The sequence below is a fragment of the Thrips palmi genome, unplaced genomic scaffold (genome assembly GCF_012932325.1).
Source record: "Thrips palmi isolate BJ-2018 unplaced genomic scaffold, TpBJ-2018v1 HiC_scaffold_7, whole genome shotgun sequence".
In the NCBI taxonomy this organism is placed as follows: domain Eukaryota; kingdom Metazoa; phylum Arthropoda; class Insecta; order Thysanoptera; family Thripidae; genus Thrips; species Thrips palmi.
This window is the reverse complement of record NW_023144634.1, coordinates 5,359,843-5,384,537: the sequence shown is the minus strand read 5'-3', so window position 1 is coordinate 5,384,537 and position 24,695 is coordinate 5,359,843. Positions and strand designations below refer to the sequence as shown.

Here is a 24,695-nt window from a genome sequence, read left to right as displayed (position 1 = left end):
TGGGCGGCCACGGCGGCCACCTGAGGCTGCGGGCCGGCCGCGGCGGGCGATGCCAGCACGCCGAGCAGCAACGCGGACAACAACTGCGGGAACAACTCGGATAAACACAGGCTGGCTGCACTGAAAGTCGGGGAAGGCCGGCATGTACGAACCGTGAGGTGAGCCATGTTCGGGCCGCGGCTGTGTGGCAGTGTGCTCCCAAAAGTGGCGGGCGACGCTTTGGCGAGACGGGCCGGGACGCGACGCTTAAGTAACCTCGTGGATCTCCGACGGCGTCGCCACGGCGTCGCGACGCCCCCACTTTGTGTTCCCGGCGTACTACAACCATACGCACGCGGTGTATGACGGGTAATTGTGTTTGTGTGAGTGTGTGTGTCTGTGTGTTCCCCGCGTGGAATACAGAGGTGCGTCCCCCCGCCGCGCCACGCCGCGTCCAACAACGACCTCGTCATGTCCAGAGGACCGCGGCGGGCGTCGTCAGGAAGACGGGTAGCCTAGCGAGCCTAGTAGGTTAGTCCCGATTTCGAGTGTGAGTCAGAGCACGCACGCACACACACGCGGCTAGACACACACACGCTGGACACGTCGCGGGGAATGGTATCGGCGTATTCGAGTCGGCGCCACGAACAGCGGAAACGCGAGCACCGCTCCAAAAGGGACGCCAATTATCAGATTGCAGTTCGAGGCAGTCATTACGCTGATCAAGGTGCGCCAGCACTGAAAAACCAAACGTAGTCCAGACCACACCACTGGTGTGGTCAGATGGGTGCCATTTTGACCACATCAGTTGGTGAGGTCTAGACCACGTTTGATTTTGCAGTAAGAGAAGAACTCTCAAACTTCATTGCGATCCGCAGTTTGTTTTGAACCACTTCCTGAGCTGGGCTCCAGTGGCGGCGGCCACTGCTATTCTGACTCGCCGTCGCCTGTCCCTTAAAAAGGAAGGGCACAGGCAGGCACACTGGAGGCTCGGCTAGCCCGCAGGAATGCAGGTTGCAGCGGCGGGCCGGCCGGCTAAGCGATCTGAACTTGGCCTTGGCGTGGGGCAGGTCCCAAAGGGACGCGTCCGGAGCGACAGAGAAAACTCGTTCGTTTAGTATTCCCGTCACGGGCTCGCCCCGCCGCCCGGGAGACAACCCGCCATCTGCTGCTGGACCGCGCGCCACTTGCGGGGTTCTTCGGCCGAAGCTGCTGCGCCCGCGTCCCGCGCCGCCCCGCGCTCCCGCGCAGAACGCCGCGAGGACCCAGCCAATCGGAGCGCGCTCCGACGGCGGCAAAATTCAAACGGCGCGGGTTTCCCACGACGTCAATACTCCTAGGGTACTTAAATACTCCGTGCTCGCTTTGATGAGTGTGCTCCGCCTCTTTTATCAAACGACTAAAATCACAAGAAGAAAACTGTTTTAAACTGTTAGTCAAACTGTTGATTCGGAAGATCTCTCCCTTTGGTTTCGATCGGCTCACGTTAAGGAATCCCTACAAGGAGTAAGCCGGTCTCCCCGCTGCCTGACTTATATGGAGCGGTCGGACACCTTTCCTCTGCAGTCATTGTTTTGAAAGGCAGAGTGCGCGGCCACGCAGCATGCAGACAAGCGAGCTGCACACACAAAGCGCATTTTGCGTCATTTCGCCGAGCGTCCCAAACCAAGGCCCCTGCCGGTAGCGCTACGCGACGCGACGCGGGCAAACCAAATCAGGTCCTCCACGCGCAGTGTCGCGTCGCACCTTACGGCCAGGCGTGTCATTTTTGACGTGAACGAAGCGAGCCGACGAGCAGGAAGGAAGACAGACAGAGAGAGCTGTCGCCTTGTCCTTGTCCTCGCGTCGCTCCGCCAAGCGGCTCTGCTTCAAAAAGCACGGAGTGGTACAGTACAGTGTGGGCAGGACGGTGGACCGCGCGGCCACGCCGGGAAGGCAGGCAGCCCAACCGGCACGGCTGCCGGCGAGGTGGCGTCTGGAAAGAAGGACTCTCGCAGCAGTTTGGGTTTGGACCTTGAACGGACCCGTTTATTCAACCACAAGAGAGGCTAGGCTAGTTGCTGTACGAGTAGGCGGCGTGCGGGCCGTGGAACGAGGTGGTGCTGGTGCCGAAGCCGGGGTGGTAGCCCGCCCCGAAGGGCCGGTAGGGGCCACCCACCCCACCGTAGGCGCCGTGGCCCGCCGCGAAGGGGGCGGCGCCGTGCGCGGCGGCCGCGTTGGCGGCGGCCACGTTGGCGGCGGCCACGTTCACGGCGGCGGCGTGTGCCGCGACGGGCGCCACCACCGGGGCCACGTAGCCGGGGGCGCCGACGGGGGCGCCGGGGAAGTTCTGGACGATGGTGCCGCCCGCGCCGGACCGCTCCACGACGGCCGTGTAGCCGTGCGCGTCGTCGGCGGAGTAGCGCACCGTCAACAGCGAGCCGTCGGGCTCGGCCACGGAGTACTGGCCGCGCACCGCGTCGCCGTTGCGGCTCTCCTGGTGGTTCTTGTAGTCGCCCGTGCGAGGCTCCGCCACCCGGTAGTCGAAGCTGTACTGCGCCGGGTACGAGCCGAAGCCGCCGTCGTAGGCCGGGTTGTAGGCGCCGTTGTTGTACGCGCCGTTGTAGGCGCCGTTGTTGTAGCCGCCGTTGTAGTAGGCGCCGTTGTTGAAGGCGCCATGGTTGTAGGCGGGGGCGGCCAGGGCGGCGTGGAGCGCCACTGTGGACAGCAGGACCAGCTGCGCCAGCAGCAGCACGTTAAAAATCAAGATGCACCGCGAGGCGCCTGTCAAAGTGGGCATAGGCCGCGCCGCAGTACACCCGTGCGCCGCTTGGGCCGGATTGCCTACCCGCCAGGCGCTCGCGCGCGGAGCAAGAAGAAGCTACTGTACAATGCTCGCGGACGAGGCGAATAGAATGCAAATTCTCTACGAGATATCGAAGAAGATCCACGGCTGTGAGGCGCCAAGCGAGACCTCGAGCATTAGTCATTCCGAGGCGACCACTGTCCGCCCCCACACTAGCCCCTCCGACACCTCTCCCTCCCTCTCGCCCGCACTAATCGCGAACGGGCGTGCATGTGTTGGGCAAGGGGCGCCCATAACTCAGACAATATCACCCACTTCATGAAATCCCCGGGGCTCATCGGGGGCAGCGCGCGGTCTGGGGCGGCCTGGGGGCGGGCTTTGGCGTGCAGGTCAGCCAGGACCGCGATGGCCGATGGCGGACGCGATGATCTATCACGGCGCCAGCCCTCCGCGTCGTCAGCCTCGGCGTCGTCCTCTCGGCCACCAAAGGTCCCCGATGACGATCTGCCCCGCGAGTATGGGAAAGCGAGCCGCGAGGAAGACACTGATGGCCCTCGCGGCGTCGGTGGCGCATGGCCGCCGAGACCCTGACCGCCAAGCCCGCGGGTGCGAGCCACGCCCCGCCCCGCGCCACCTCATTGGCTAAGAAGGCCACCCAACACGACGCCTACGCCACTCAAATTGAACCCAACACTAAACTTCGCGAGACTAATGCTCCTAAATTAGTAGTGGTCAAGGCGTTTCCGAGGCGGGGCGTAAAAGAGTAAGGTCTTCAGAATACCAGGACGTTGAAGGAGCCCTTTAAAAATCAGCTGGACTGGACGCACTGATCACTCACTGAAGGTCAATAAAAACAGCTACTTTCAGAGATTCAGACGACCTCTCACATAATGCCGGGTATTTTTAAATTTTCACAAATATTCAAATATATTCCTCAATATATTTTTATTTTTTTTGTATTTGGAGATAGCCATGATATTCTCAATATTCAAAAGCATTCACGCATTTTCGTATTCTCTGTACGCGAAAAAAAAACAAGAAAAAAACGAGTGGCTACCCCTTGGCTTCAAACGAATTTAGAAAAAGAAACACGATTTAACCAACACAAAAAATCGCCAGCGCGTTCTTTAGGAATCGCAAGAACAGTGTGCACCAACTTTTCGAACGGTCCACCGTGGGAGCGAGACTCGTACCTGGACGACGGCGGCCATGGTGTCGGGCTGATGCTGTCTGCTCTCTTCGCCCCCAAAACTGCAACTATCCCTGCTCGGCTCCGGGCCCGCGTTATATACATCAACGTGATCCCCGAGGATGCTCCCCTGGGATGCTGACCCCCCTCCCCTGCCCCCGCCCCCCTCGCCATGCCGCCGCGGGGAGCGCGCGGTCAGGAGGGCGCCCACGACGGAGGAGAGGGGCGTCCTGGCGGGAGGGGCGTCGACGGGGACCCCCTTGCGACACCGGGGCCCTGGGTGTGTTGGTGACTTTTGGGGGTAAAGGGAGGGGGCACTATCGGGACGAATCTGCATGTCATTTGGAAAGCAAGTTCATCCGCGCGAAAGCAGTCGGACAAGCAGAGCGATGAACCATTTTCGATGTATTTCGGCCATTTCTGTCTGTGACCGCCAGATTAAAAGGGCCGTAAAGAACCGCGTCGCCGCCAGCGCCACCTCGCGGCCGATCGGAGCGTGACGAGCGGGGCACTGCCAGGCAGCGGGCGGTGAACAATGAGCCGTTTGGCGCCGAGGTGGTCCGGCGCGTCACGCGGCCAGACTTCACACGTTGCCACACGTTTAACGAAATTAGTGCTGCACTTTGCATCGACAGTCCAAAGATACGGCCAACATTCTGTAAGTGACATTTTTTCCACTGTGTGCGTTTCGTCAGTAGGTTTTTCGCTATTACAAAGTGCGCTGGCTGTCTCTGTTGCACTCATTGCACTATGCTCACTCGTCAAATTACCCGGGCGGCTTACGGCCGGCCCCTTGGACACAATGATCATTGTGGCGGCGCTTCTTTTGTGAGCCTCGGCAGGCTGGTTCCGAACAGCGCTCAGACGCTCTGTCTCTCTCGCACACGCACGGGACGCGCCGCGAGTGCGAGAGAGACAGAGCGCTCTCTTAGGGATCGGCCCGCTGCAGCCTCACACGTTGCATACGGCAGAAATATGCGATTCCCGCGCGTCCCCCGGGGCAGCGCGGCCGTGGCGACACTGTGGAACAGTGACACCTGGCCGGCGGGTCGCAGGACCCTCCCCTTGGTCCTGCGCGTCGCTCTGTCTCTCTCGCACTCGTGGGACGCCCCGTAAGGGTGCGAGAGAGACGGACTGTTCGGCGTCGGCCCGCTGCCCACCCACAGCACGGCCGTGTGCTGCTGCTGCAGGTGTCGTGGATTTATGATTTTTAATCAAAATGCAGTCCGATGGCCTTTCGTGAATTAAGAGGACAATGAGCGACGCGTCCCGCCCTGGTCGTGACGCGGTGCGCGGTCGCTCTGTCTCTCTCGCACCGCAGCGGCACGGCCCACGAGTGCGAGAGAGACAGCGCGACGAGACCACTGTACGGAGTCTGGGCCTGGAGATGCTCGGATAGCGGCTGCCTCGTTGCGGCAGATTCAATGAGTGGCCGCGGCTACTGCACCGACCGGCCAAGCCAGGCGAAGCCAGGCGAAGCGCTGTCGCAGTTCGACCGCGAAAACGGCGCCAAATTCGAGCACGGCCGGCGGGACCGCGAACAACAACAACAAAAGGCGGTCAACGCACGGCGCGTGATGGCGGGGCGGGCCGCGGGCCGCTCTGCTGACATTCTGCGGCGCGTTTCGGCCAGTTTGGGCGTTTGGGCGCGCAACGCTCCAGCGGGCCAGACGGGGCGGGTCGCGGCGGACGTCATCGAGGCCCTCAGCGCGCTGCCCGCGGCGCGGCGTGGCGGCGAGGCGGGGTGCGCACCAAGGCAGCACGCGTGCGAACCCAAACGGCGAGGACGAGCACGACGCCCTGGTTTGCATATACGCCCAAACTGGAGGCTGATTCAGTGCGCGCCGTCTCCCTCGCACTCACGGGGCGTCTCGCGAGAGAGACAGCGACAGGCGCTTTGAGATGAGTCCGCTGGAGAAGCACCGCACCGCCGCCAACGACAAGGACGTCGACGACAACGAAGGAGTGAGCAATGACCGGCGCAGAGGCCTTCCCCGCACCCACACCGCCAAGCCTCGCCGCCAAGCCGACTGTAGATAGAGATTGGGCGAATGTCGAATTTTAGGCGCGGCAGGGCCATCGGCTTGGCGGCCGGCCGTCGCGGGGGCGAGCCAATCAACACGATTCTCGTGACGCCTCGCGCCTCGGCAGTGCAGCAGTATGGCGGCGGACCCGCGCGGCCCCGGCCGCTAACGAAACCGCGGCCGAATTATGGAGGGGAACAAGGAGAGACGATTAATAGGGAAAGAGAGGACCAAGGATGGACTGGACGCGGATGCGGAGAGACAGATCTGGGGCCGGCAGAAAAATGAAGGAGTGGTACACTTTCAGCAATGGCTAGCGTAGTAAAATTTGTTTTTTTTTTTGGAGCAAATTTTGAAAATTTTAAAAACAAATTAAAAGAGATTATAAATCCAAAAAATTGTGTCAGCCATCGGAATTTTTCTCTGATTTTTTTTTGTATTTTTAACCGCGAATAAGTGTCGGGGCGTGCAGATATGAAAATATCACGGCGGTTTGGCGCGGCGGCGCGGCACGGCGACTGCACGACTTTTAAACGGCGTGTTCGCGCTAAGCAGGCGGCGAGGCGGGCGAGGCGGGGCGCGGCTAACTGCCACGGAAGACATCCACGAGCTCACGCGCCAGAACCAAGCCATCTGTCTGGAGGGTGGTGGTGTCAGCGCCGGGTCTGTGAAACACCGCCGGAGTCATCGGCGTCCTCGGCCGGGACGCCTCCATTTCGGCGGCGCTCTGCGAACTCCGCGAGCTTTGAGGGCCGCCCGCGGCGCGGAGATAAGCAAACGAAACCGAACGGCGGAGCGATAGCGCATCGTCGCCTACAGCGCGTCTGATGCAAAGCGGGGCGGACCTCCGCGAGCAGCGCCCCGCCCTGGAGTCCGCTGCGTCGCTCCGTCTCTCTCGCACTCGTGGGGCGTCCCGTGTGGGTGCGAGAGAGACGGAGCGACGAAAAGGACTCTCGGAGTCAGTCTGCAGGACGGGCAGCGCAAGGGAGAGTAAATGAAGCAATAAAGAGAGGTGGTTCGCCCTCAGAGATGGCAAGTGTACGTGTCCCTAGGGACCGCTCATACTCAGTCAACCGACCTGAACCTTCTCTGTGAACAGCGATCCAACGAGTGAAACTGCAAGTATCCAGACCGAGACCACTTCACCCAACGGGAAAACATGAATCTGAATTACTCTGAAACCACTAAACTGTGCCTCAAGTTCGAGGTGGTGTAAAATGGGTTGCCTGCTCCTTGGGAGGAAGGATGCTGGTTGCTGGACAGCATGTTCGCCATTCCTCCACCAGAGCGCGCTGCACGAGCGAGGAGCTGGTTGGGTTGCCCGGCAGGCCGGCGCAGCACAAAGTCAGCCTGCTCGCACATGTCCATTGAGAGAATGAAGCGGATACCGACAAAAACAATTTTCAGGAACGAACAAGAAGTGATAACTGCAGTGATTGATGATAAATAACAACGATAATTTATTAATCCATAACACTAACACAGTCATTGAGCGGGTGGCAGTCGGTGGGGTGGCGCCTAGTAGTGGCTGGCGACCAGGGCAGGGGCCGCGGCCACGGCCACCTTGGCCAGGCCCTCGCGGCGCACCACGGCGTTGAAGCCGTTGTGGGGGTCGGCGACGTAGTCCACGACGCGGCGGGTGCCGTCGGGCTCGATCAGGGAGTACTGGCCCTTGACCACGTCGCCGCTGCGGGACTCGACCTGGGACTTGACGTCGCCGGTGTGCGCGTCCTTGACGCCGTACGAGAACTCGTACTGGGGGTTGGGGTCGTAGGGCTCGGCGACGGCCACCTTCTGGATGACGGGGGCCGCCACCACCTTCTGGACGACGGGCTGGGCGTAGGCGACGGCCGGCTGGGCGTAGGCCACGGAGGGCTGGGCGTAGGACACGGAGGGCTGAGCGTAGGACACGGCGGGCTGGGCGTAGGCGACAGAGGGCTGGGCGTAGGCGACAGAGGGCTGGGCGTACGCCACCGAGGGCTGGCGGATCACCTGGCTGGACGCGTACGACACGGCGGGCGCCGCGGCGACGGCCACCTTCTGCACGACGGGCGACGAGTAGGCCACGGAGCCGAGGCCCAGGCCGCCGACCAGCGGCGCCGGGTGCAGCGTCTGGGTGGCCACGGACACGCCGACGGGGCCGCCGATGAGGCCGGCCTGGGCCACGCCCAGCAGCGCCAGGGCGACGACGAGGTACTGCAAGCAAGTCGCACTTTGAGGAACCTTCCAGCAGACCTTCAATACACTGCAGCGTGGGCACTCGTTAGTCATGCAGCACATGTTCTGTTCTCTCTGATGAAGCTCCGATGCGTGTAAAAACAAATTGCACACTTTACACAAACGCAGAGGCTGGCCTCAGAACCCTCGCCGCACTCGGGCGTTGAAGTCTCCGCGCCAAGAACGCGCAGTATGCCGTATCCTTTTGGCACGCCGAGGCACATCCGCGTCGAGCGGCACGCACTACACTAGCAAGCACGCACCTGGGCCGCCATGGGACTAGCGGTGCTGGAGTGGAGCTTGATGGACACTTGGGGACGGACTACGCTCTCGGTGCAGCACGGCAGCCGTTATATATTGAAAAGCCAGCCGGTCCTATGATCTCGACCAGGAGGCGGCCCGGACTAGACCTCCCCTGCAACTGCAACTGCACCATGTGCAAGTGCAGCTGCTGCAGCGGCCGGTCAGGACCACAAGGTGGACCAGCCGCTGGACCCGACCCCGTCCGACCCGCGGAGCAAAGCGGAGACACAGCGCGGGGGCCGAGGAAGTGCGGTCTTTCATTAGCATGTCTCGGTGAACCATTATCGTGATATCAAACTTGTGAACGTTGATCTAGAAGCTTCTTGGCATCATTTTCAAATTCAATGTCACTGCTGTGGACATTCTGCCGTGCATTCTGCACAAGTTTCCTTTTATTTCTCTTCTTTTTTTTGCTTTGTTTTGGAAAAGCGTTTTTTGTTGACACCGCCTTGTTCTTCACCGTGTTGTTCATGACCACCGGGCACGGCAGCGAGGCTGCTCCTGATCCGGCGGTCCTCCGACTGTCCGGCGGTCCTGGCGGTGTGCACTGCTGCCATTGGCACCGTGGCAGTGGCCAAGGCAGTGGCCCAGTGAGGCGGCCCGGTCGGCCTGGCAGGTTGCACAGCGCGACATTGGCCGCGTGGCGTCGCTTGCTGCTTCAGGGATACGCCAGGGTGGCGAAGTGCGTGGAAGTGCTTGCGAAGGCTTTCTTCTTCCTTCATCTTGCGGTAAAATTACAAAGTCCTAAATATTAAAATATTTGTAAATCTTTATAAGATGTAAGCTTGCAATTTTCATTATTTTTAAACTGCCCTTTTTCAAAACACGAGTCAGCTTCCTGGATGCTTCAAGCCTGTCCACCGCCGCCAAAACAGTGCGAATGGCCGGCGTCTGTTTGGTCTGACGGAGCGCGGGTCGGCGTTGCATCAGCTCGGTCACTGCACGAGACCGGGTGAGGCGTGGCGGGGCGTGGCGGGCCGGGGCGGGGCACTGTATGACGTAGGTCATGAGTGTGGGACAATACTGGCTGAGTTCTAGGCACTCACAAGTCCCCAACGTCCACTAAAATACTTTGTTCCAGAAAAAAATCTTCAGGAGCTAATCAAAACGTAGCTTTATTTTGCGTCAAATTGAGTGCCATATGTGAGAAGTTGAACGAGAAGTGACTCGCCGCGACTGAAACGGGAGCCATCGACCTTTGTTATCCGACTAAGGGTAGATGGCACGAAAGAAACAAACCGAGAGAAAAGGCGTACGCATGAGCTGGAGATAAAGTTACGGCTACTCTATGAGGCTTGCGCGGAGCCTGAGGTCCCTGGGTGTGTTCTAAAGTTACATGGCGAACTGTTCCATTTGTAAAAGTGTTTGCTTAGTATTATTTTTCAAGGCAAAAAGAGTCTTAAGCCGATTGTGACACAAACGGTACCTACAGAATGAAAAAAAAATCGCGAGGGTACGCACTGCGTCGAAGCCGGACGTAGAAAAAAGTGATTAACAATTTAAAAACGTAGCCTGAATTGCGCCTAGAAAAATAAAGTAAATCTCCAATTGTTTCTGCACAGTCTGTTTCGTCAACAAATAATGTTTGGCCGCGGAATGATCAAGCGGAGAAAAGAAGCAAGCCTCTAAAAACTGATGAAACATTCGCACAATTTTCGTTAAGTTATTTGGAAATGGGGATTCAAAACTAGATAAAAACAAGGGAGTAACGCTAGTGTAGAGTGGTATGGTGCGGAGTGCGGTGGGTGGTACGGGCGGGGCAGGGTGGCAGGCTTGAATGAACGCGCTACACAACTCCCAGCCATTGGCTGCGGCACTTACCAGTGGAGGGGGCACCACGCGGAGGCGGTACGGCGGCACTGACCCGCCTCAACGCGGACCTTCCAAAGCCGGGTAGCGCGGCCACACTTGTCGCCAAATCACGGAAAACAATTAAAAATGGGTAGTGCTCTTGTTTGTTTTGATTTGCTCGCTCCACGCGATAGCGCGTCGCAGCCAAAGTGGGGGAGGCAGCCGTGGTGCACGCCGTGCCCGCGTGGCCGGGGCGGGGCGCGGTCGGGCCTTGAGCTGCAATAATACGGATTGGAATGCGCCAATTTCGTATTTTCTTCGAACGTAACAAGAAGTTCACCATAACCACCAGTTCCAAAGCGTTACAATGACGTAATATTTTTAATTACAACGCAATCATAAAAACTAGATGACTCTTGCAAGGCGTCCATCTAGTGTCAGCATCCGGCGAAGAACCCGAGTGACAGATCAAGTCCCCACCGTCTTTCATTCATCCGTTACCAGATGAACCATCAACATTTCGGGCCTATGGTTACTTTTCTCATTCCCTCCAGGCTTGACAAAAAAGCGCGCGTGGCGCCAGGCGCCCGCACACGCGCCTAGGCTGATGCAACTGTAACAGGGAAGGCGTCAGCAGGGAGGGAGGGCAGGGGCTGCGATCCGATCAGCAGGGCGGGGGAACACACACGCACGCACACAGACACAGCCCCACAACAAATCCGAGCAGTCTTCATCCTTGTATAAAAGCCGTTGTCCACCACGGGGAGGGTATACTTGGCTTTGTGCATTGCTCGGCAGCAGCAGTCCAGACCGTCTCAAAATGTTCAAGGTAGGTCCCCGTCGGGCTTCGGACACCGCGCCGCGGCGCCGCAGACGTTGACGTTGCGGGCTTTGCGTTGCAGCTCGTGCTCGTCGCCTCCCTGTTGGCCGCGGCCAACGCGGGCATCATCGGGTCGCCGCTGCTGTCGCCGCTCGGCCTGGGCGGCTCCATCATCGCGGCGCCCAGGTTGGTGTCGCCCAGCATCGCGCTGTCCTCGCCCGCCGTCGCCGTGTCCAGCCAGTCCATCACCCGCCTGGCCGCGCCGCAGCTCATCGCGTCCCCCCAGATCATCTCTCCCCAGCTCATCGCGTCCCCCCAGATCATCTCCCCCGCCGGCATCGCCCTGGCCGGCCCCGGCGCCCCCGCCGCCAAGATCATCGGCCCCGACGGCAGCATCATCGTGTCCCCCGGCAACCCCGGCGGCGTGGTGGCCACCTCCCTGGCCGGCCCCGGCCTCATCGCCGCGTCCCCCGCCCTGGCCGCCACCAGGATCGTGTCCGCGCCCTCCATCGGCCTGTCCCCCCTGGGCCTGTCCCCGCTGGGCCTGTCCCCCCTGGGCCTCGGCATCGGCCACCTGTAAGCAGCCGACGTCTCCTCCAGGACGACCGCAGTCCTCCCCCGTGATGTGCCATCTAGTGTGACAACAAAGCTTTGCCGTCCTGTGATGCCTGGCGGTCTCGAAGAGGGCGCCGTCGAACGCGGGCCTCTCTTCGACGCCGCGGCCCCCGGGCCTCCGAGCTGGCGTCCTCCAGGTTCTCGGAGTGCAAGACGACTAATCAGTATTAGGGGGCGCTGCTGCTGGTGCTGCACCCCCCACCGCCTGTGTTCCATTGTAAATTATTTCAAGAACGCGCGCAAATAACGAATAAAAAGATTGCTCGACGGCAAACCTGGCGAATTTTCTGCACCCGACACCTCGCCTCCAGTCACGCCAGGCACGCCGCACTAACGGCACGGCCCACAACAACAACAACCACCACCGCCCCGCCCCGCCGGCCGCCAAGGATGTTTCGGCCTGGACACGTGCAGACCACGTGCACTCCGAGTGCGGGCCGCGTGTACGCCCGGCGCCCACCGCCTCCACTGCAGTGCACTTCGCTCTGTCTCTCTCGCGTCCTGACGGCACGCTCCGCGAGTGCGAGCAAGACAGCGAGACTTGTTCGGAATCGCTCCCTGGCACTGGCTGCTCCAGATGCGGAGGGGGAGGGCGGCGCGGCGGGCAAGTGGCCTACGCACAAGGCGGGGCGATGCGCGCAACGCCGACGAAGGCCGGACGCAGCGGCGTAGTCAGTGCGCGAATTCGCGTCTCCGGCAAAGGGTGCTTCCGAAACACCAGTTGAACTCAGTTATACGTTGCGTGCTGCGCTCAAATCGCGTTGACGCACTGAGTTGGAGGTTTCTATCGCTAAAGCGTTGGGCGGAGACACCCCAGTCCGTGTCGCCACGCTCGCGAGGCCGTCGAATAAGTTGCCTACCTGCGAGGCGCAACCAGCTCGCGGACGGGAGGTCGCCTCGCTGAGACTCCAGTTGATTCGTTCGCAGTGGTGGTACCCGTCGGCACGGCCGGCACGGCCAACGCCCCGCCCGGCGGATGTTCGCACTGCCAGCTCCGCGCGCGGCAGCCGGCGGCAGCGCGACCGCCGCCACGGAGGCGGAAAAAGGCAGCGAGACGCGGCGCGCAGCTGCGGAGGCGAATTTACGAGTGGCGACCTGACTCCGAATGGTGCCCTCTCTCTCGCACACCTTTGCGCCCTCAGAACGCGCCCTACGAGAGCGAGAGAGACAGACAGAGAGGACGAAAGCAGTGCTCGGAAGCGGCCTGCTGGCAGTGCTGGCAGGGCACAGCAGGGCATGCCGCGACACCGCGAAGCCGGGCATGACGGTGTCGTGCGAAACTACTCCGCGTCCAAGGCCGGCGTGGAGTAGCCGCGCCACCTGCTTGCCCACCACACTGTTCCGCCCTTTTTTCTCGGGAACGACTCGCCGCGGTCCCTGCGACGAGGAAGAAGGGCGGACAATGGAAAGGCTAATTAGAAGCAACCAGTCTGACAGTCGCCACCTTCGACGGTCAAGCCTTCGACGGCTTGCCGCTCGGCTTGCCGCCTCCACGACGCACAGGTTCTGTCTCTGTCGCACCTCCACGGGCCGCGCCATGAGTGCGAGAGAGACAGCGGCAGGCTGCAGGGTGGCTGCCCATTCAACGCCTCGGCTCGGTAATGAGTGCGCTTCGAAGCGCTCGCTGGCTTCGCTCGGAGCGCTTCGAGGCGGCCGAGCCCAGCAAGGCCTCCACGTAAACAACGCAGCCGATGCAGGCGATGCAGCCGATGCAGCCGCAGGCATAGCAAACAGCAGTATTGACCAGCGCCAGCGCAGGGCGGACTAGGGAAGGCCAGGCCGCGGATGCAGACGGACAGACACACATACAGACAGACAGACAGACAGACAGACAGTAGATACGAAGGAAATATGACCGAAGTCCGGCCGGTGCTATTCAGATTGTGGCTGTGGCATTGTCAGGGTGGCCGCCCTGGCAGGCTCGCCACGCTTGCCATGCGCGGCCTTTTAGCTGTCCGTTCGCGTTATCGCACCTCACACGTAATAACACGGGCAGTGCTGCCAACTGTTGAGTAACACCGTGTACGCAGTTTGGTTCGACTCGCAATTAACCTTTCATTCAAATCCAGGGGATTTTTTTGGGTTATTTTCCCCCTTGTTTCCTCTTAGCGTTTTTTGGGGGGAGGTGCCGAGCGTCGCCATTGGACCCGCAGCTGTCGCAGCGTGTTAACTGCCGAGGCTGGCGCGACCGTAAAAAGGGTTCGTACAGCTATGCGAGCGAGGCTGCCGTGACACTTTTATTTTCTGACACGTGATTGGCTCACGCGACAAACCAATCAGCGTGACGGGTGACTATAGAAAGTGTGGTGACAGCACCTGGCCCACCATGCCGAGCTTTACTGTTCATTCTCTAACGTAACAGGGTACCTTTAGGGGTGGACGGGGGTAAAAACTGAGCACCTATTCCATAAATATTTTTTATTTTGGTTTTTAGTCTTGGCGTGCTTCACAAAAGAGGGAGAGTGAGAGACGTCAGGGCAGGACGACTCCTCAGTACAGGCCAGCGTGGCCGAGACCCAGACCCAGACCGGCGTGGCCGAGGCCAAGGTGGCCGTAGGCGGGGGCGGCTACCACGGCGGGGGCGGCGACGACGGCGGGGGCGGCGACGGCCACCTGGTGCACCAGGGGGTCCTTGCGCACCACGGCGTTGAAGCCGTTGATGGGGTCGGCGACGTAGTCCACGGTGCGGCGGGTGCCGTCGGGGTCGTTGAGGGAGTACTGGCCCTTGACGACGTCGCCGTCGCGGACCTCGGTCTGGCTCTTGGAGTCGCCGGTGTGGGGGTCAGACACGCCGTACGAGTACTGGTACCGGGGGTGGGGGTCGTAGGGCTCGACGGCGGGGGCGGCGATGACGGCGGGGGCGGCGGCGACGACGGGGCCGTGGCCGATGACACCGGGGGCAGCAACCAGGCCGGGGGCGCCGACGAGGCCGTTCACGTAGCCGCCGTGGCCGCCGAGGATGGAGCCGGAGAGGGCCTGGCCGGTGAGGATGTTGGGGCCGAGCGGGCTGCCGATGAGGCCACCAAGCCCGACGGGGCCGATGACTCCGGCATGAGCTACGGCCACGAAGGCCGCAACAACAACCAGCTGCTGGGGGCAAAGTACACTTCAGTACGGCAGTACCACCGAAACTAGGATCCGCCGTGCCAACACCCAGGCACGCTCACAGCGCGCCCGCTCCCGCCTACTCCGGCCTAGCCCCACCGACACGACCATGCCCCGGGGCAGCGTCGTCCTCCGCTCTGCATTGACCTTCCACATTTCGCGGCGAGCACTGCAATTTTTTCTGTGATTGAGAAAAAATGGAGCGGCGGCGTGCAGGAAGTGCCCCGCCTCCTCTGCAAGCACTGCAAAGCACTGCAAAGCACTGCACAGCACGGCACAGCACTGCAAAGCGGCGCGGTCGGGCGACGCCTTCTCGTCTGAGTCGACGAGACCAAGCCGACGCAATGAACTAACAAGCAGACGATGCCCAACCCGAAACGGGCGTCGGAACAGCAGAAAAGATCCGACACTAAAAAGTCGCGGATGTCAGTGCTTCTACCATTCTTACGACATTAAGTTTTCAAACACTTGAAATCACTCGAATCATCACAGTCGGTATGAAACAATAAACGAACAAGCAACAACGATAAATTCAACGAGAAACAGCACGCTGCGGGATCCTAAAACAAGGCACTGCAACACGACGGGTCACTAAGTCAACACGAGAGTCCTCGCCGGCACGTCGGACACACTGACAAACGCGTCGTCTACGCCGCTCCGCACCTTGTAGGCCATGATGCTGACGGAGACTGTGACTATGAAGTGCCGCCACGGAGTCCACCGCCTGCATTTATAGTGCAGTGCTGCAGCTGCATCCCTCCGGCTGCACCACGTGGAGGCGAGGCGGGAGGGGAGGGAGGGGGTGGCGGAGGGGGAGGGGGGGGGGGTCACTCAGCTATCGGGACACGCGCGCACCGCCGCGGTGCACCGCGACCTTGCCCGGGGACTCCAAAGTCGCGCCCACACTGTGTCCACGCCAAAAAGGGGGACGGCGATTGAACCGATGTTTATTCGTCAAGCGCTTTGAGGAAACGGTCCTGGACCGGATGATACCACACGACGACCGTCCAATAGATGTCCTCCTGTAAAGTGCCAGCAGAGCGCGCTGCTGTGCAATTAATAATTTTACTGCCTATAAAACAACTGACATCAGTCCAGTTATCCTGCATTCTAGAATGTTCTTGAGGAAACCGTTCCGGGGGAAAAATCCCAGGAACTCAGGACTTCGAAATGTACTTGTCTCGGTAAAGACACGTTTGCGAAGAGGCCAATTTTGATGCTAGGGCCAACTGATGTAACAAGTTACCAGGCCTACAAACAAAACATTTTTTTCAAAAACGGCAGGTGTGCGAAACGGCAGTGCCATTCAAGCCCACTCCGCGACGGCCGCGACCTCCACCATTGACAGACGATCCTGGGGCGGCGCGGCCGAGCCGTGCCTAGCCGCCCTGCAGCGGCCATTCACACCGTAAAACGCCGAGCCCCCGCGAGCGCGCTGGGGCGCTGGTCAGTGTGACCCTGTTGCCCTGCTGTCGCCCCGCCAGGACCACTAGGAAAAAGTGACAGCCGCCTGGCAGGGCTCCAGGTCTGTCCGCTTTCAGTGTACCGGCGTGGCCGGTATCCTTATTTGCAGGTTTGATCGCGCGTCCGGGAGCGCTTTTCCGAGTGTTTCACGGCCACTGCACTGGGCAGGTAGGCAGCCTTGCCGGGCACGGTATCCCTACGCCGCCTCACCACCCGGTCCCCAGGGGGCTCCGCGCGGCGCGGACGACACCGGCCAGACGTCACCAGTCCACGCCGCGCCGGCGCCGAGTCCGGCCGAGTCAGCCGAGTGGCGGCGCGTTGGCAGCCTGCTCAGGTTCACACACTCATCGGCGGTCACGCGCGGTGATTCACGCTGGGAGGCGCGCCAGGAAGAAAGGCCCCGGGACTTAAGCATCGTCATTTAATTTCTCTATATTTTTCATAGTTTTTGTAGAACTTTTGAGTCAGTTTATGAGAGAAACTTTATGAAAGAAACTTTTGTTTGGTAGGTTAGTGGTTTCCTACTTGACCCTGCGTTGCCGCTCCAGGGGTTCCAGTGGGCGGAGTGTCGCCTGGCGACGGCCACGCACTATGCACGCACTGCACTGCGCCCTCGCCGGAGAAGGTCCGGGCGGCCACACCCCACACCCCAGCCGGCACGGCCCGGCACGGCCCGGCACGGCACACAATGCAACAAGAGCAGCAGCCCGGCCGGTGGGAACAGAAAGTGAACCGAACGGACGGCCTTGGGGGCCTTGAGACGCACGCCGCAGCCTGCTACACGGCCTGCACGGCCTGGCGCGGCTCGGCTCGGCGCGGCCATCCGGCTCACCCACCAGGAGGTGTGTACGGCGGCATGGGCGTGGCGCCGGGCGTGGCGGAGCGTGGCGGAGCGTGGCGCAAAGGTCGCCAAGGGGGCCGGATGTGCAGGCCGAGCGTCCACGCTCGGACCCACAGTGGGCCGGAAGACCGGTGGAGACGGCCAAACCGCTAGACGCGTTTTGAGCTCCAGAGTCCCTAAATGGGACGCGAACCGAACGTGTGACCCCACCAATGGATTCCTCGTTCGGAGAGCAATCCATTGGTGGGGTCACACGTTCAGTTCGAGCCCCATTTAGGGAGATCAAAACACGTCGAGAATTTTGGCCGCCCCCACCGGTCCTCTGGCCCACTGTGCGTTCGATGTTCCTTTTGGATCGGAATGTCCAGGGGAGACTTGAACGCAGGCGCGAGCCCAGCCTCTTGATCGCCATTCGCGGCACACTCTCTGAGTCACGGGAACAGACGCGGCACGCAGAGAGGGAAAAAAAGGTGCCGGACAAAAGGCGGCGGGTAGTCGTCATCGAAGTCGACACGCGGAAGGACAGTCAAACATGTTTCGAACATTTCAAATACGTGCAGGCTGCCGAGTGGAAGCCGCGATTATCGGCGGCAGGACCAAGGCCGGTATAGTGCACTCACACCGACGCGCAAACACACAGTCTTTATAACGCCTCCATCACTCACACGCCGCGCAGGCCTCGTAGTGGCACGTAGTGGCACGCAGTGGCGCCAGCGCTGGGAACGCGCGCAGACGGAAAGGACTCTATCACGGAGCGGGCGGACGGTGACCCCGCGAGGTGCTGCCGGCTTTTCGGTGCGCAGTGTACAAGCATTCCAGCCGCGGTACACTGGCGAAATTCAGGCGAAACATGGCGCTTTAGTTTTACCAGTGTAGTTCGGGCAGGAGCCAGCAGCAGCATGGTGGATGCCGATAATACACTATAAAAATGCTTTCAATAAAGTAACAGCACAATGAAAATACGGCGAGGCTTTGCGAAATCCTATACCGAGTGGCGGGAATATCGACAGGCCAACGCGCACTATAGTGAGTGTGTGTGTGTGTGTGTGTGTCTGGCACGCACTGCACCAGTGGGCGCCAAGTGTGCCGATGAACGCAAATTACGCATCGATGCACCTAATTCCAGTGTGGGTGTTGACTGGCGCAACGGGCGCTAGCCAAGGTCACGGCGACGCCTGCAACGTCAAATGGATCTTCGACGTTCTCTTTACCCCCCCCCCCCCCTTTACAGTGGGCCAGAAGACCGGTGGAGGCGGCCAAAACTCTAGACGCGTTTTTAGCTCCAGAGTCGCTCAACAGCACTCGACCAATGGATTGCTCATTAGGAGAGGAGCCCGTTGGTGGAGGTATGAACCCTCGGTTCAAGTCCTGTTTAACGACTCTAGAGCTCAAAACCCGTCCGGTCTTCTAGCCCACTGTGCGCCCGCCTTCGCGCCTGCCCAGCCGGGGATGCTGTCCCGTCGAGCACGCGAGAGGAGCGGGACTGCCTACCTAGCAGGCGCTTCGCTTCGGCCGGGGCGGGGCCGGCCTTTCCAGGCACCAACATGAACCGTGCACACAGGGGTTGGACACCTGTCAGCGGCGGACATTGTCTGATAAGTAGCATTATCCTGCGTTTAAAGTCCCAGTTAATCCTTGCGGCGTCTCTAGTGATCGCGCCACCGCGAGTTGGACTCAATGCAACGCATTCTGCAGGTGCACTGCAAAAAAAGCGGAGAAAAACACAGCCGAGTAGCCCCCTCCGCCTTCACTGGGGACTCCGTGTTTGAGAAAAATTACTGAGCTGCTGATACGCCGCGCGCGAGAGACTCTCAGGAGCTCCACGCGCGGGGTAGAGCCAGAGCCGTGCGTTTCTCCGTCTGATTTCACTTTGCGATAGTCCTGCTTCTTACCGAACGAGTTGCTCGACGCACGGGGTATCTTCGCAAGTCGCGAACTGGTTGGCGCTCGCGCCGCCAGAGAGCGTTGCGGACCCCGGCAGCGTCGCCGCTATAAGCAAGGCGCGAACCGCGAAACCCGGGAAGCTTTGCAAAGTGTACGGGGTTTGGGTCATCTGTAAACCCAAACCATGAAGTGACAAAAACCGCCAGCGACAACGGTCGGAAAAACGGAGCCTGCCTTCCAGCGCTCCACCACCAGTAAAATGGAATTATCACTCCGCGGCGGAATCGGAAGGAAATCCTTCTGAGTTGTTTTTCATGCATCCGGGTACGGGTAATAGATTTCCCGTTCGTTCAAGGCGAATTTCTCCGCACGAGTTGGCAGCGCGCAGCACCAGGTGAAGGTGATCTGCTCTGCGTGGCTTTGCCCGGCTGTGCCGCGCCGTGGCAGTGCACGTGATTATCTCACGAGGAATAGCGAAGGGAACCGGCAAGGTGCCGCACAGTGGGCCAGAAGACCGGCGCCGGCGGCCAAAACTTAAGATGCGTTTTGAGCTCCAGAGTCGCTTATCAGCACTCGAACCAAACGCTTGACCCACCAATGGATTCCTCGTTCGGAGAGCAATCCATTGGTGGTGTCACAGGTCCGGTTCGAGTCTCATTTAGCGACTCTGGAGCTCAAAACGTATCCGGGTTTTGACCACCTTCACCGGTCCTGGTCCACTGTGTGCCAGCCGAAACACCGGCCTGTTTTTACTCCAGTGCAAGACGTCCGCCGCGGCGGGGCCTTCAGAGTCACCGTTTATTTGTTACCAATCTTTCCACGACCTTCGAGCCGTTCTTCCGAAACAACTCCAAAGGCTCGCTTCGGGCGAAATAAAACCCAGACCATCCTAGAGCGAGAAGTTTGAGGTTCTTCCGGATGAGGTGCTTGAACCCAACGACCCGAGGTCCTTGATTCCTCGAATCCGGGAAACAATATCTCTGAGGAAAAGCACACTAGAGGAATGCAGAAAGCAATCGGTATTAGAGGGGGAAATCATCAAAGTTTATTTTACAGAATTCAAAAATAAAACACGACCAAATATTGTACTGTACAAATTAAATTAGCATTTAACCTACCATCATGTCGTCACAGCACAAAATAAAGCAGAGGTCGCTGAGACTCCTGCAGTGGAAACGCGCTCCCGCGTTTGAAAGTGAGAGCCACACCGTCCGTGTCACGCGCCACGGTGTTTGAGCGTGCAGTGCCTGCACTGCGTGGGACGCCCATTTTCGGCGAGGCGCAAACACACTGCTAATCCAAGTGCGGGACGAGCACACGTCAAAAAGTGCATAGTGTCACACTTTGAATAGCAGTGACAATGTTTTGTTTGATCAAACAGAGGGCAAACCTGATGGTCAAAAAGTCGATAACGCAAGGACCTTCGACGCACCTTGTTTTTCGTTTTTGTAAAATCGCTGCCAAAGTATCGAGACACAGTTACATAAAAGCTGTCGCCGGGAAGCCACTGCTCCGAGCGGCACCGAACTTAGCAGTTCGCTCCGACAGCGATGTCGTAAAACAAGAAAAGCGACAACGGGCTGCTAAGACCTCATCAGCTTCGAGCTATTTTTAACACCTCCATGCCCAGCACTTGTTTCCTCTACACAAGGGATACACGAGTCAAACAATAAAGAGACAATCGGACGGAAATGGTTTCCGGGCATTTCACTCGGGACACTAAACTAAACGTAAGAATCCCTCAGTCTATTTTTCGGGTGGGCTCACTTACAGTACTCAGACTAGATTGGCAAACATCACTCCAAGCCATTTTCACCTCCACGATCGCGCAGACAATACTCGCTGCCTATAGGCACCACAGCAACTGCCTTCAGGAACTCGCGACAAATTGTCCATTGTAAAACACTGCGCGCGAGGCACGCATCATAGATACCTCTCAGCGACGAACCTCCGCGGTTTGCGGAGTACACTAAAAACAACGTCTAGTTGGTTTTTTCATCAGTGGCACTGAACTGGTCGACTCTTTTCCAAAACACAAACAACTTGTCTCACAGTGTGTCAGCACATAAGGAAGCCGCAGGCGTTCTGCAGGACGGCGGGGCAGCACGGCATGCCCACGACCACCACCACCAGCGTGGCGAAGTACGCCAGCTGGACGTACCACGGCACACTGTCCGTAGTCCTGGCCGCGTCCACTCTCGCTTCGTCCTGCACTGCACTGGATGCTTCGGCCGTCCAGGGCCTCGGTGAGGACGGCCCGGGGGAGGTCGCTCCTTTCTCGGCGGGCAGGCCGTCCAGGTCGTCCGGGCCGGGCAGCCTCCACGACGTTGCAGTGCCAGGGTCGCCTCCTCCTCCGGGTACTCCGGGCAGCCAGCGTGGCTGCGGCGACGCCACCAGCGCGGCGCCGAAGTTGGACCAGACGACGAACGCGTTGGACAGGAGCACGCTCAGCACCCGCCGCAGTGTGGGCGACGCACCGCTCAACTCCCCCGGCCGGCGCAGGCAGTCCCTGGCGGTGGTGTTGAGCTGCAGCAGGGCCTCCTGCACCTCGAGCCGGCTTGCGTTGTTGACGTTGGCAGGTTCCGGGCTCGGCGGGCAGGGCGGGCTCAGGTCCAGGGGGCGGAGAGGGGCCGTGGTGGCGCCCGTCAGCCCGCACGAGGAACCAGTCTGCCGGGGCCCGCTCACCCAGACGCTGTCCAGGATGCTGGCCATCACGAGGAACTGGAACCACGCCGGATTTCGGTCAGCCACACACATACATAATACGCCATTATTACATGGAAATGCGACCCGCAATTCATCCTATTCCACTTCAAAAAGCAGCTTTTCAGGCTGGAAAATTTCTACGCAAAACTCATGTCTATTTTTTTAAATTAAAAATATTGAAACAGGTCGCATGTCCTCATCGACCCCAATCTGGACCGCCGACAACATAAATAAAGCTAATAGCTGGACAGACCCTCTGCCTGTGCTAATGGCGGCGAACTGTTGCAGCATTGTAAGTCATGAGGCTATTATAGGCTGTAAGAAACAATGAGAGCACATAGTTGCTCTCAAGGCCAAGCCCCATCCTTTCCTCATTCCTTGCAAAAAATCGCAAAGGGAAAGGCTCCAGACAAAATTAAACCAGGGTATTGCGTTAAAAAGAAACGAAGAGGAGGCAACTCGCTTCGGACCAAACCCTTAACAAAATAACGACGAGAACTGGTGTCTGGCTGTCGAAACAGTACGAACCTGAAGCGGGCCCGGTATAACGGCCTTATGTGAGCTGAGGTTATGTTACGTAACGCGCGATTCTTTTTAACTAAATCAATGCTATTGTGGTAGTATCTGTGAAGAAGTAAGCCAATTTAAAAGAATCAGCCAAAAACCGAAAAAGAAAATCAAATTATCAAATGAATTACTTTTTTTTTCTCAGTAAGGGATGAACACTACTTCTTCAAGACTGATCGAAATTAAGAAAAAGACGCGTCGAGTCTTAGGGACTACACCTTGACAGTATTCAGGGAATGAAAGCCACTCCTCGAGCCCCGTTTCACAGTGCAGGGGGAGGCCGAGGCAGGCACCCACCTTGATGACGGTCTGGTAGTCGGGCGGCGTCCTCTGCAGCGGCGGGTAGCGTCTGGCGGGCTGCAGGTCGCCGTCATCCATGCTGCGTCTTCAGTGCGGCTCATGTCGGCCGCATCGATCCGCTCGCGCCGGTCGCACTTCCGCCAATGACAACGTGGGGCCCCGCGGCGCCCCCTCCAGCGCCCCGCCCCGCGTGGCAAAAACGTCGCCACTTTCACTGGCCCGGCAAATATTGGCGCGGCGTCGTGGTGGCTGGTGCAGGGCGGCCCGGCTCGGCTCGGCTCGGCTCGGCTCGACTGCGCTCGGCTGGACGGATCAGCTGGCCCGGCGGGCCGGGCGGGACGGCGTGGTCGTCGCAGCGTGGCGATGGGGATCACTGCGTGCCTCGGCGTGCCGCTGCGTGCGCGGCCGCCAGACGCCCGTCGGCGAGTGAGGAGGCGTCGAACGCACCAAGGTCGCGCGGCCCAGCGGGGCCCAGCGGGGCCCGACCGGCCGCGGTGGCTCCGGAGGCTCCACTGCGACTAGCTCCGCACACTAGCCGCCGCCCCTCCCCCTCCCTTGATGACGTCACGGGACGGGCAGGCGATATCTCGCCCGGCGGTCCCCGCAGCTGACCCAACCAAGACACTTTTCGAACACGCTATGCAAGTCGACTCGCGGCGGCGTATGCAAACTTGAGTCGGATATTCAGGAAAAGTCGCACCGCGATTCCCAGTGGCGCGGCCGTCCCAGAAAGCACGTCAAAGCCGACTCCCCCACACGGTAGCCGCGCGCAGCTGAGCCGCTCTTGAAGGTGATGACTCGGCTGACTGATTGTTCTGGGCACGGAGAGCTGCAGTGTCGAGGGTGTCCCCGCGGAGTGACAAAACGGTGCTGTGTGTGTGTGTGACTGAGCGCGTGTGTGTGTTGTGAGTGTGTGTGTGTTTGTATGTGTGCGTTTGTGCGTGTGTTTACGTCTGTGAATGGGACGCCCTGCCCAGGTGCGTCCACGCGAGTCCACAGACACTGACCGAAAGGCTGCGACACTCCGAGAAATCGGAGTCCATCTTGTCAATAAATTCAGTGTGCTGTATGTATTTACATGGTTGTGTTGTCACCACCGACCAAGAGGGGAAAAACCTCTCACACTCACACAAAATTTGTACACAACCCACATTCCTGTAAGTAGGCAGCACATGTGTGGCAAATACGCCACAAATGTAGACTCTTACACAGTTCCGCGATGATAGTGCACGAAATTTTACAGTGGGTCACCCCTCACCACGGACACTCCGAGGTGCAATGCCACCTGCATCGGCAGGGTCACTGTTCCCTCGGCCCCGTCCGGCGGCACGCGACGCCTCGCGACGGCTCGTTGGCACCTGGTCGCCACAGGCCGCGGGTAATAATTGACAACCAGGAAGCAGTGCTAACGCGCCACTCATTAGGTTCAAAAACACGGGGCCGACAAATGAATCCAGATCCTCGCTATCCGCAGTCACGGCAGCAGGCTGTCGTGTCCGAGGGGAGAACAACTACCCACATTCATTGTACACAAACACATTCCCACACTCTCAAGGAAAAACCGCCTGTAAGTAGGCAACACGTGTGACAAATACAGCAGAAATGTTGCACATTCCAACACGTTCCCACATTCATTGTACTCTAAATATTACAGTGGGTCACCGGTCGTGGCATGGCTAGTGCGGTCCAGTCCAGGCCTCGTTACTTTGTCCAATCCTCGACGTACTTTTTTTTTCCACAGTCTTCGTTGCACTTTTGTTGTACTATTCACACTTTTTCTTGCGGTGCATGACGCTCGCGGTGACGTCGGCCGAAGTCGTTCGGCCGGTTGCTATGACAACGTGGATGGCATCGTGACCCGAAGTCACCTACCGCCATCCACCCGGCCCAGATACACTGGCACTCGCAAAAACGAAAAAAACGCAAATGAATCATTTCCTTTGCTCAGCCAGCAGTTCAATGTCCCTTGATAAACGCACACTTTTTTTTTGCCGGAGCAGAAAGAAGAGCTGGGAGCGGGTGGCTCGCTAAGGACATGCAAACACACACGTGGCGAGGATAGCGCAACGCATGCCGATCGCGAAACACTTAAACAGAAGGAAGGA

The 24,695-nt window shown here is 59.4% G+C and overlaps 5 protein-coding genes across 6 annotated transcripts in view; 1 reads left to right on the top strand and 4 right to left on the bottom strand.

The window, feature by feature from the left end:
* LOC117652469 (neurobeachin-like protein 1) overlaps positions 1–24,695 on the bottom strand; it is a 203,738-nt gene that overhangs the window by 22,799 nt on the left and 156,244 nt on the right. The window lies entirely within an intron of this gene.
* LOC117652653 (larval cuticle protein A1A-like) lies at positions 7,414–8,969 on the bottom strand. The gene is made up of 2 exons (XM_034397735.1): positions 8,796–8,969; positions 7,414–8,089 (listed from the first exon to the last, which is right to left on the bottom strand). The coding sequence occupies exons 1-2, from the start codon at positions 8,967–8,969 to the stop codon at positions 7,496–7,498; spliced, it is 768 nt and encodes a 255-aa protein (XP_034253626.1). The 3' UTR covers positions 7,414–7,495.
* LOC117652492 lies at positions 11,076–11,997 on the top strand. The gene is made up of 2 exons (XM_034397444.1): positions 11,076–11,117; positions 11,191–11,997. The coding sequence occupies exons 1-2, from the start codon at positions 11,109–11,111 to the stop codon at positions 11,686–11,688; spliced, it is 507 nt and encodes a 168-aa protein (XP_034253335.1). The 5' UTR covers positions 11,076–11,108; the 3' UTR covers positions 11,689–11,997.
* On the bottom strand, positions 14,127–15,543 carry LOC117652489 (larval cuticle protein A2B-like). Of its 2 annotated transcripts, none has more exons than XM_034397440.1 (2): positions 15,492–15,543; positions 14,127–14,813 (listed from the first exon to the last, which is right to left on the bottom strand). In XM_034397440.1, exons 1-2 carry the CDS (start codon positions 15,501–15,503, stop codon positions 14,214–14,216), a joined length of 612 nt encoding a protein of 203 aa, XP_034253331.1. In that variant the 5' UTR covers positions 15,504–15,543; the 3' UTR covers positions 14,127–14,213. The 2 variants fall into 2 exon arrangements, with proteins under 2 accessions (XP_034253331.1, XP_034253332.1); XM_034397441.1 differs by having other exon boundaries at positions 14,127–14,810; positions 15,492–15,538.
* LOC117652478 lies at positions 20,040–22,755 on the bottom strand. The gene is made up of 2 exons (XM_034397427.1): positions 22,588–22,755; positions 20,040–21,738 (listed from the first exon to the last, which is right to left on the bottom strand). The coding sequence occupies exons 1-2, from the start codon at positions 22,666–22,668 to the stop codon at positions 21,076–21,078; spliced, it is 744 nt and encodes a 247-aa protein (XP_034253318.1). The 5' UTR covers positions 22,669–22,755; the 3' UTR covers positions 20,040–21,075.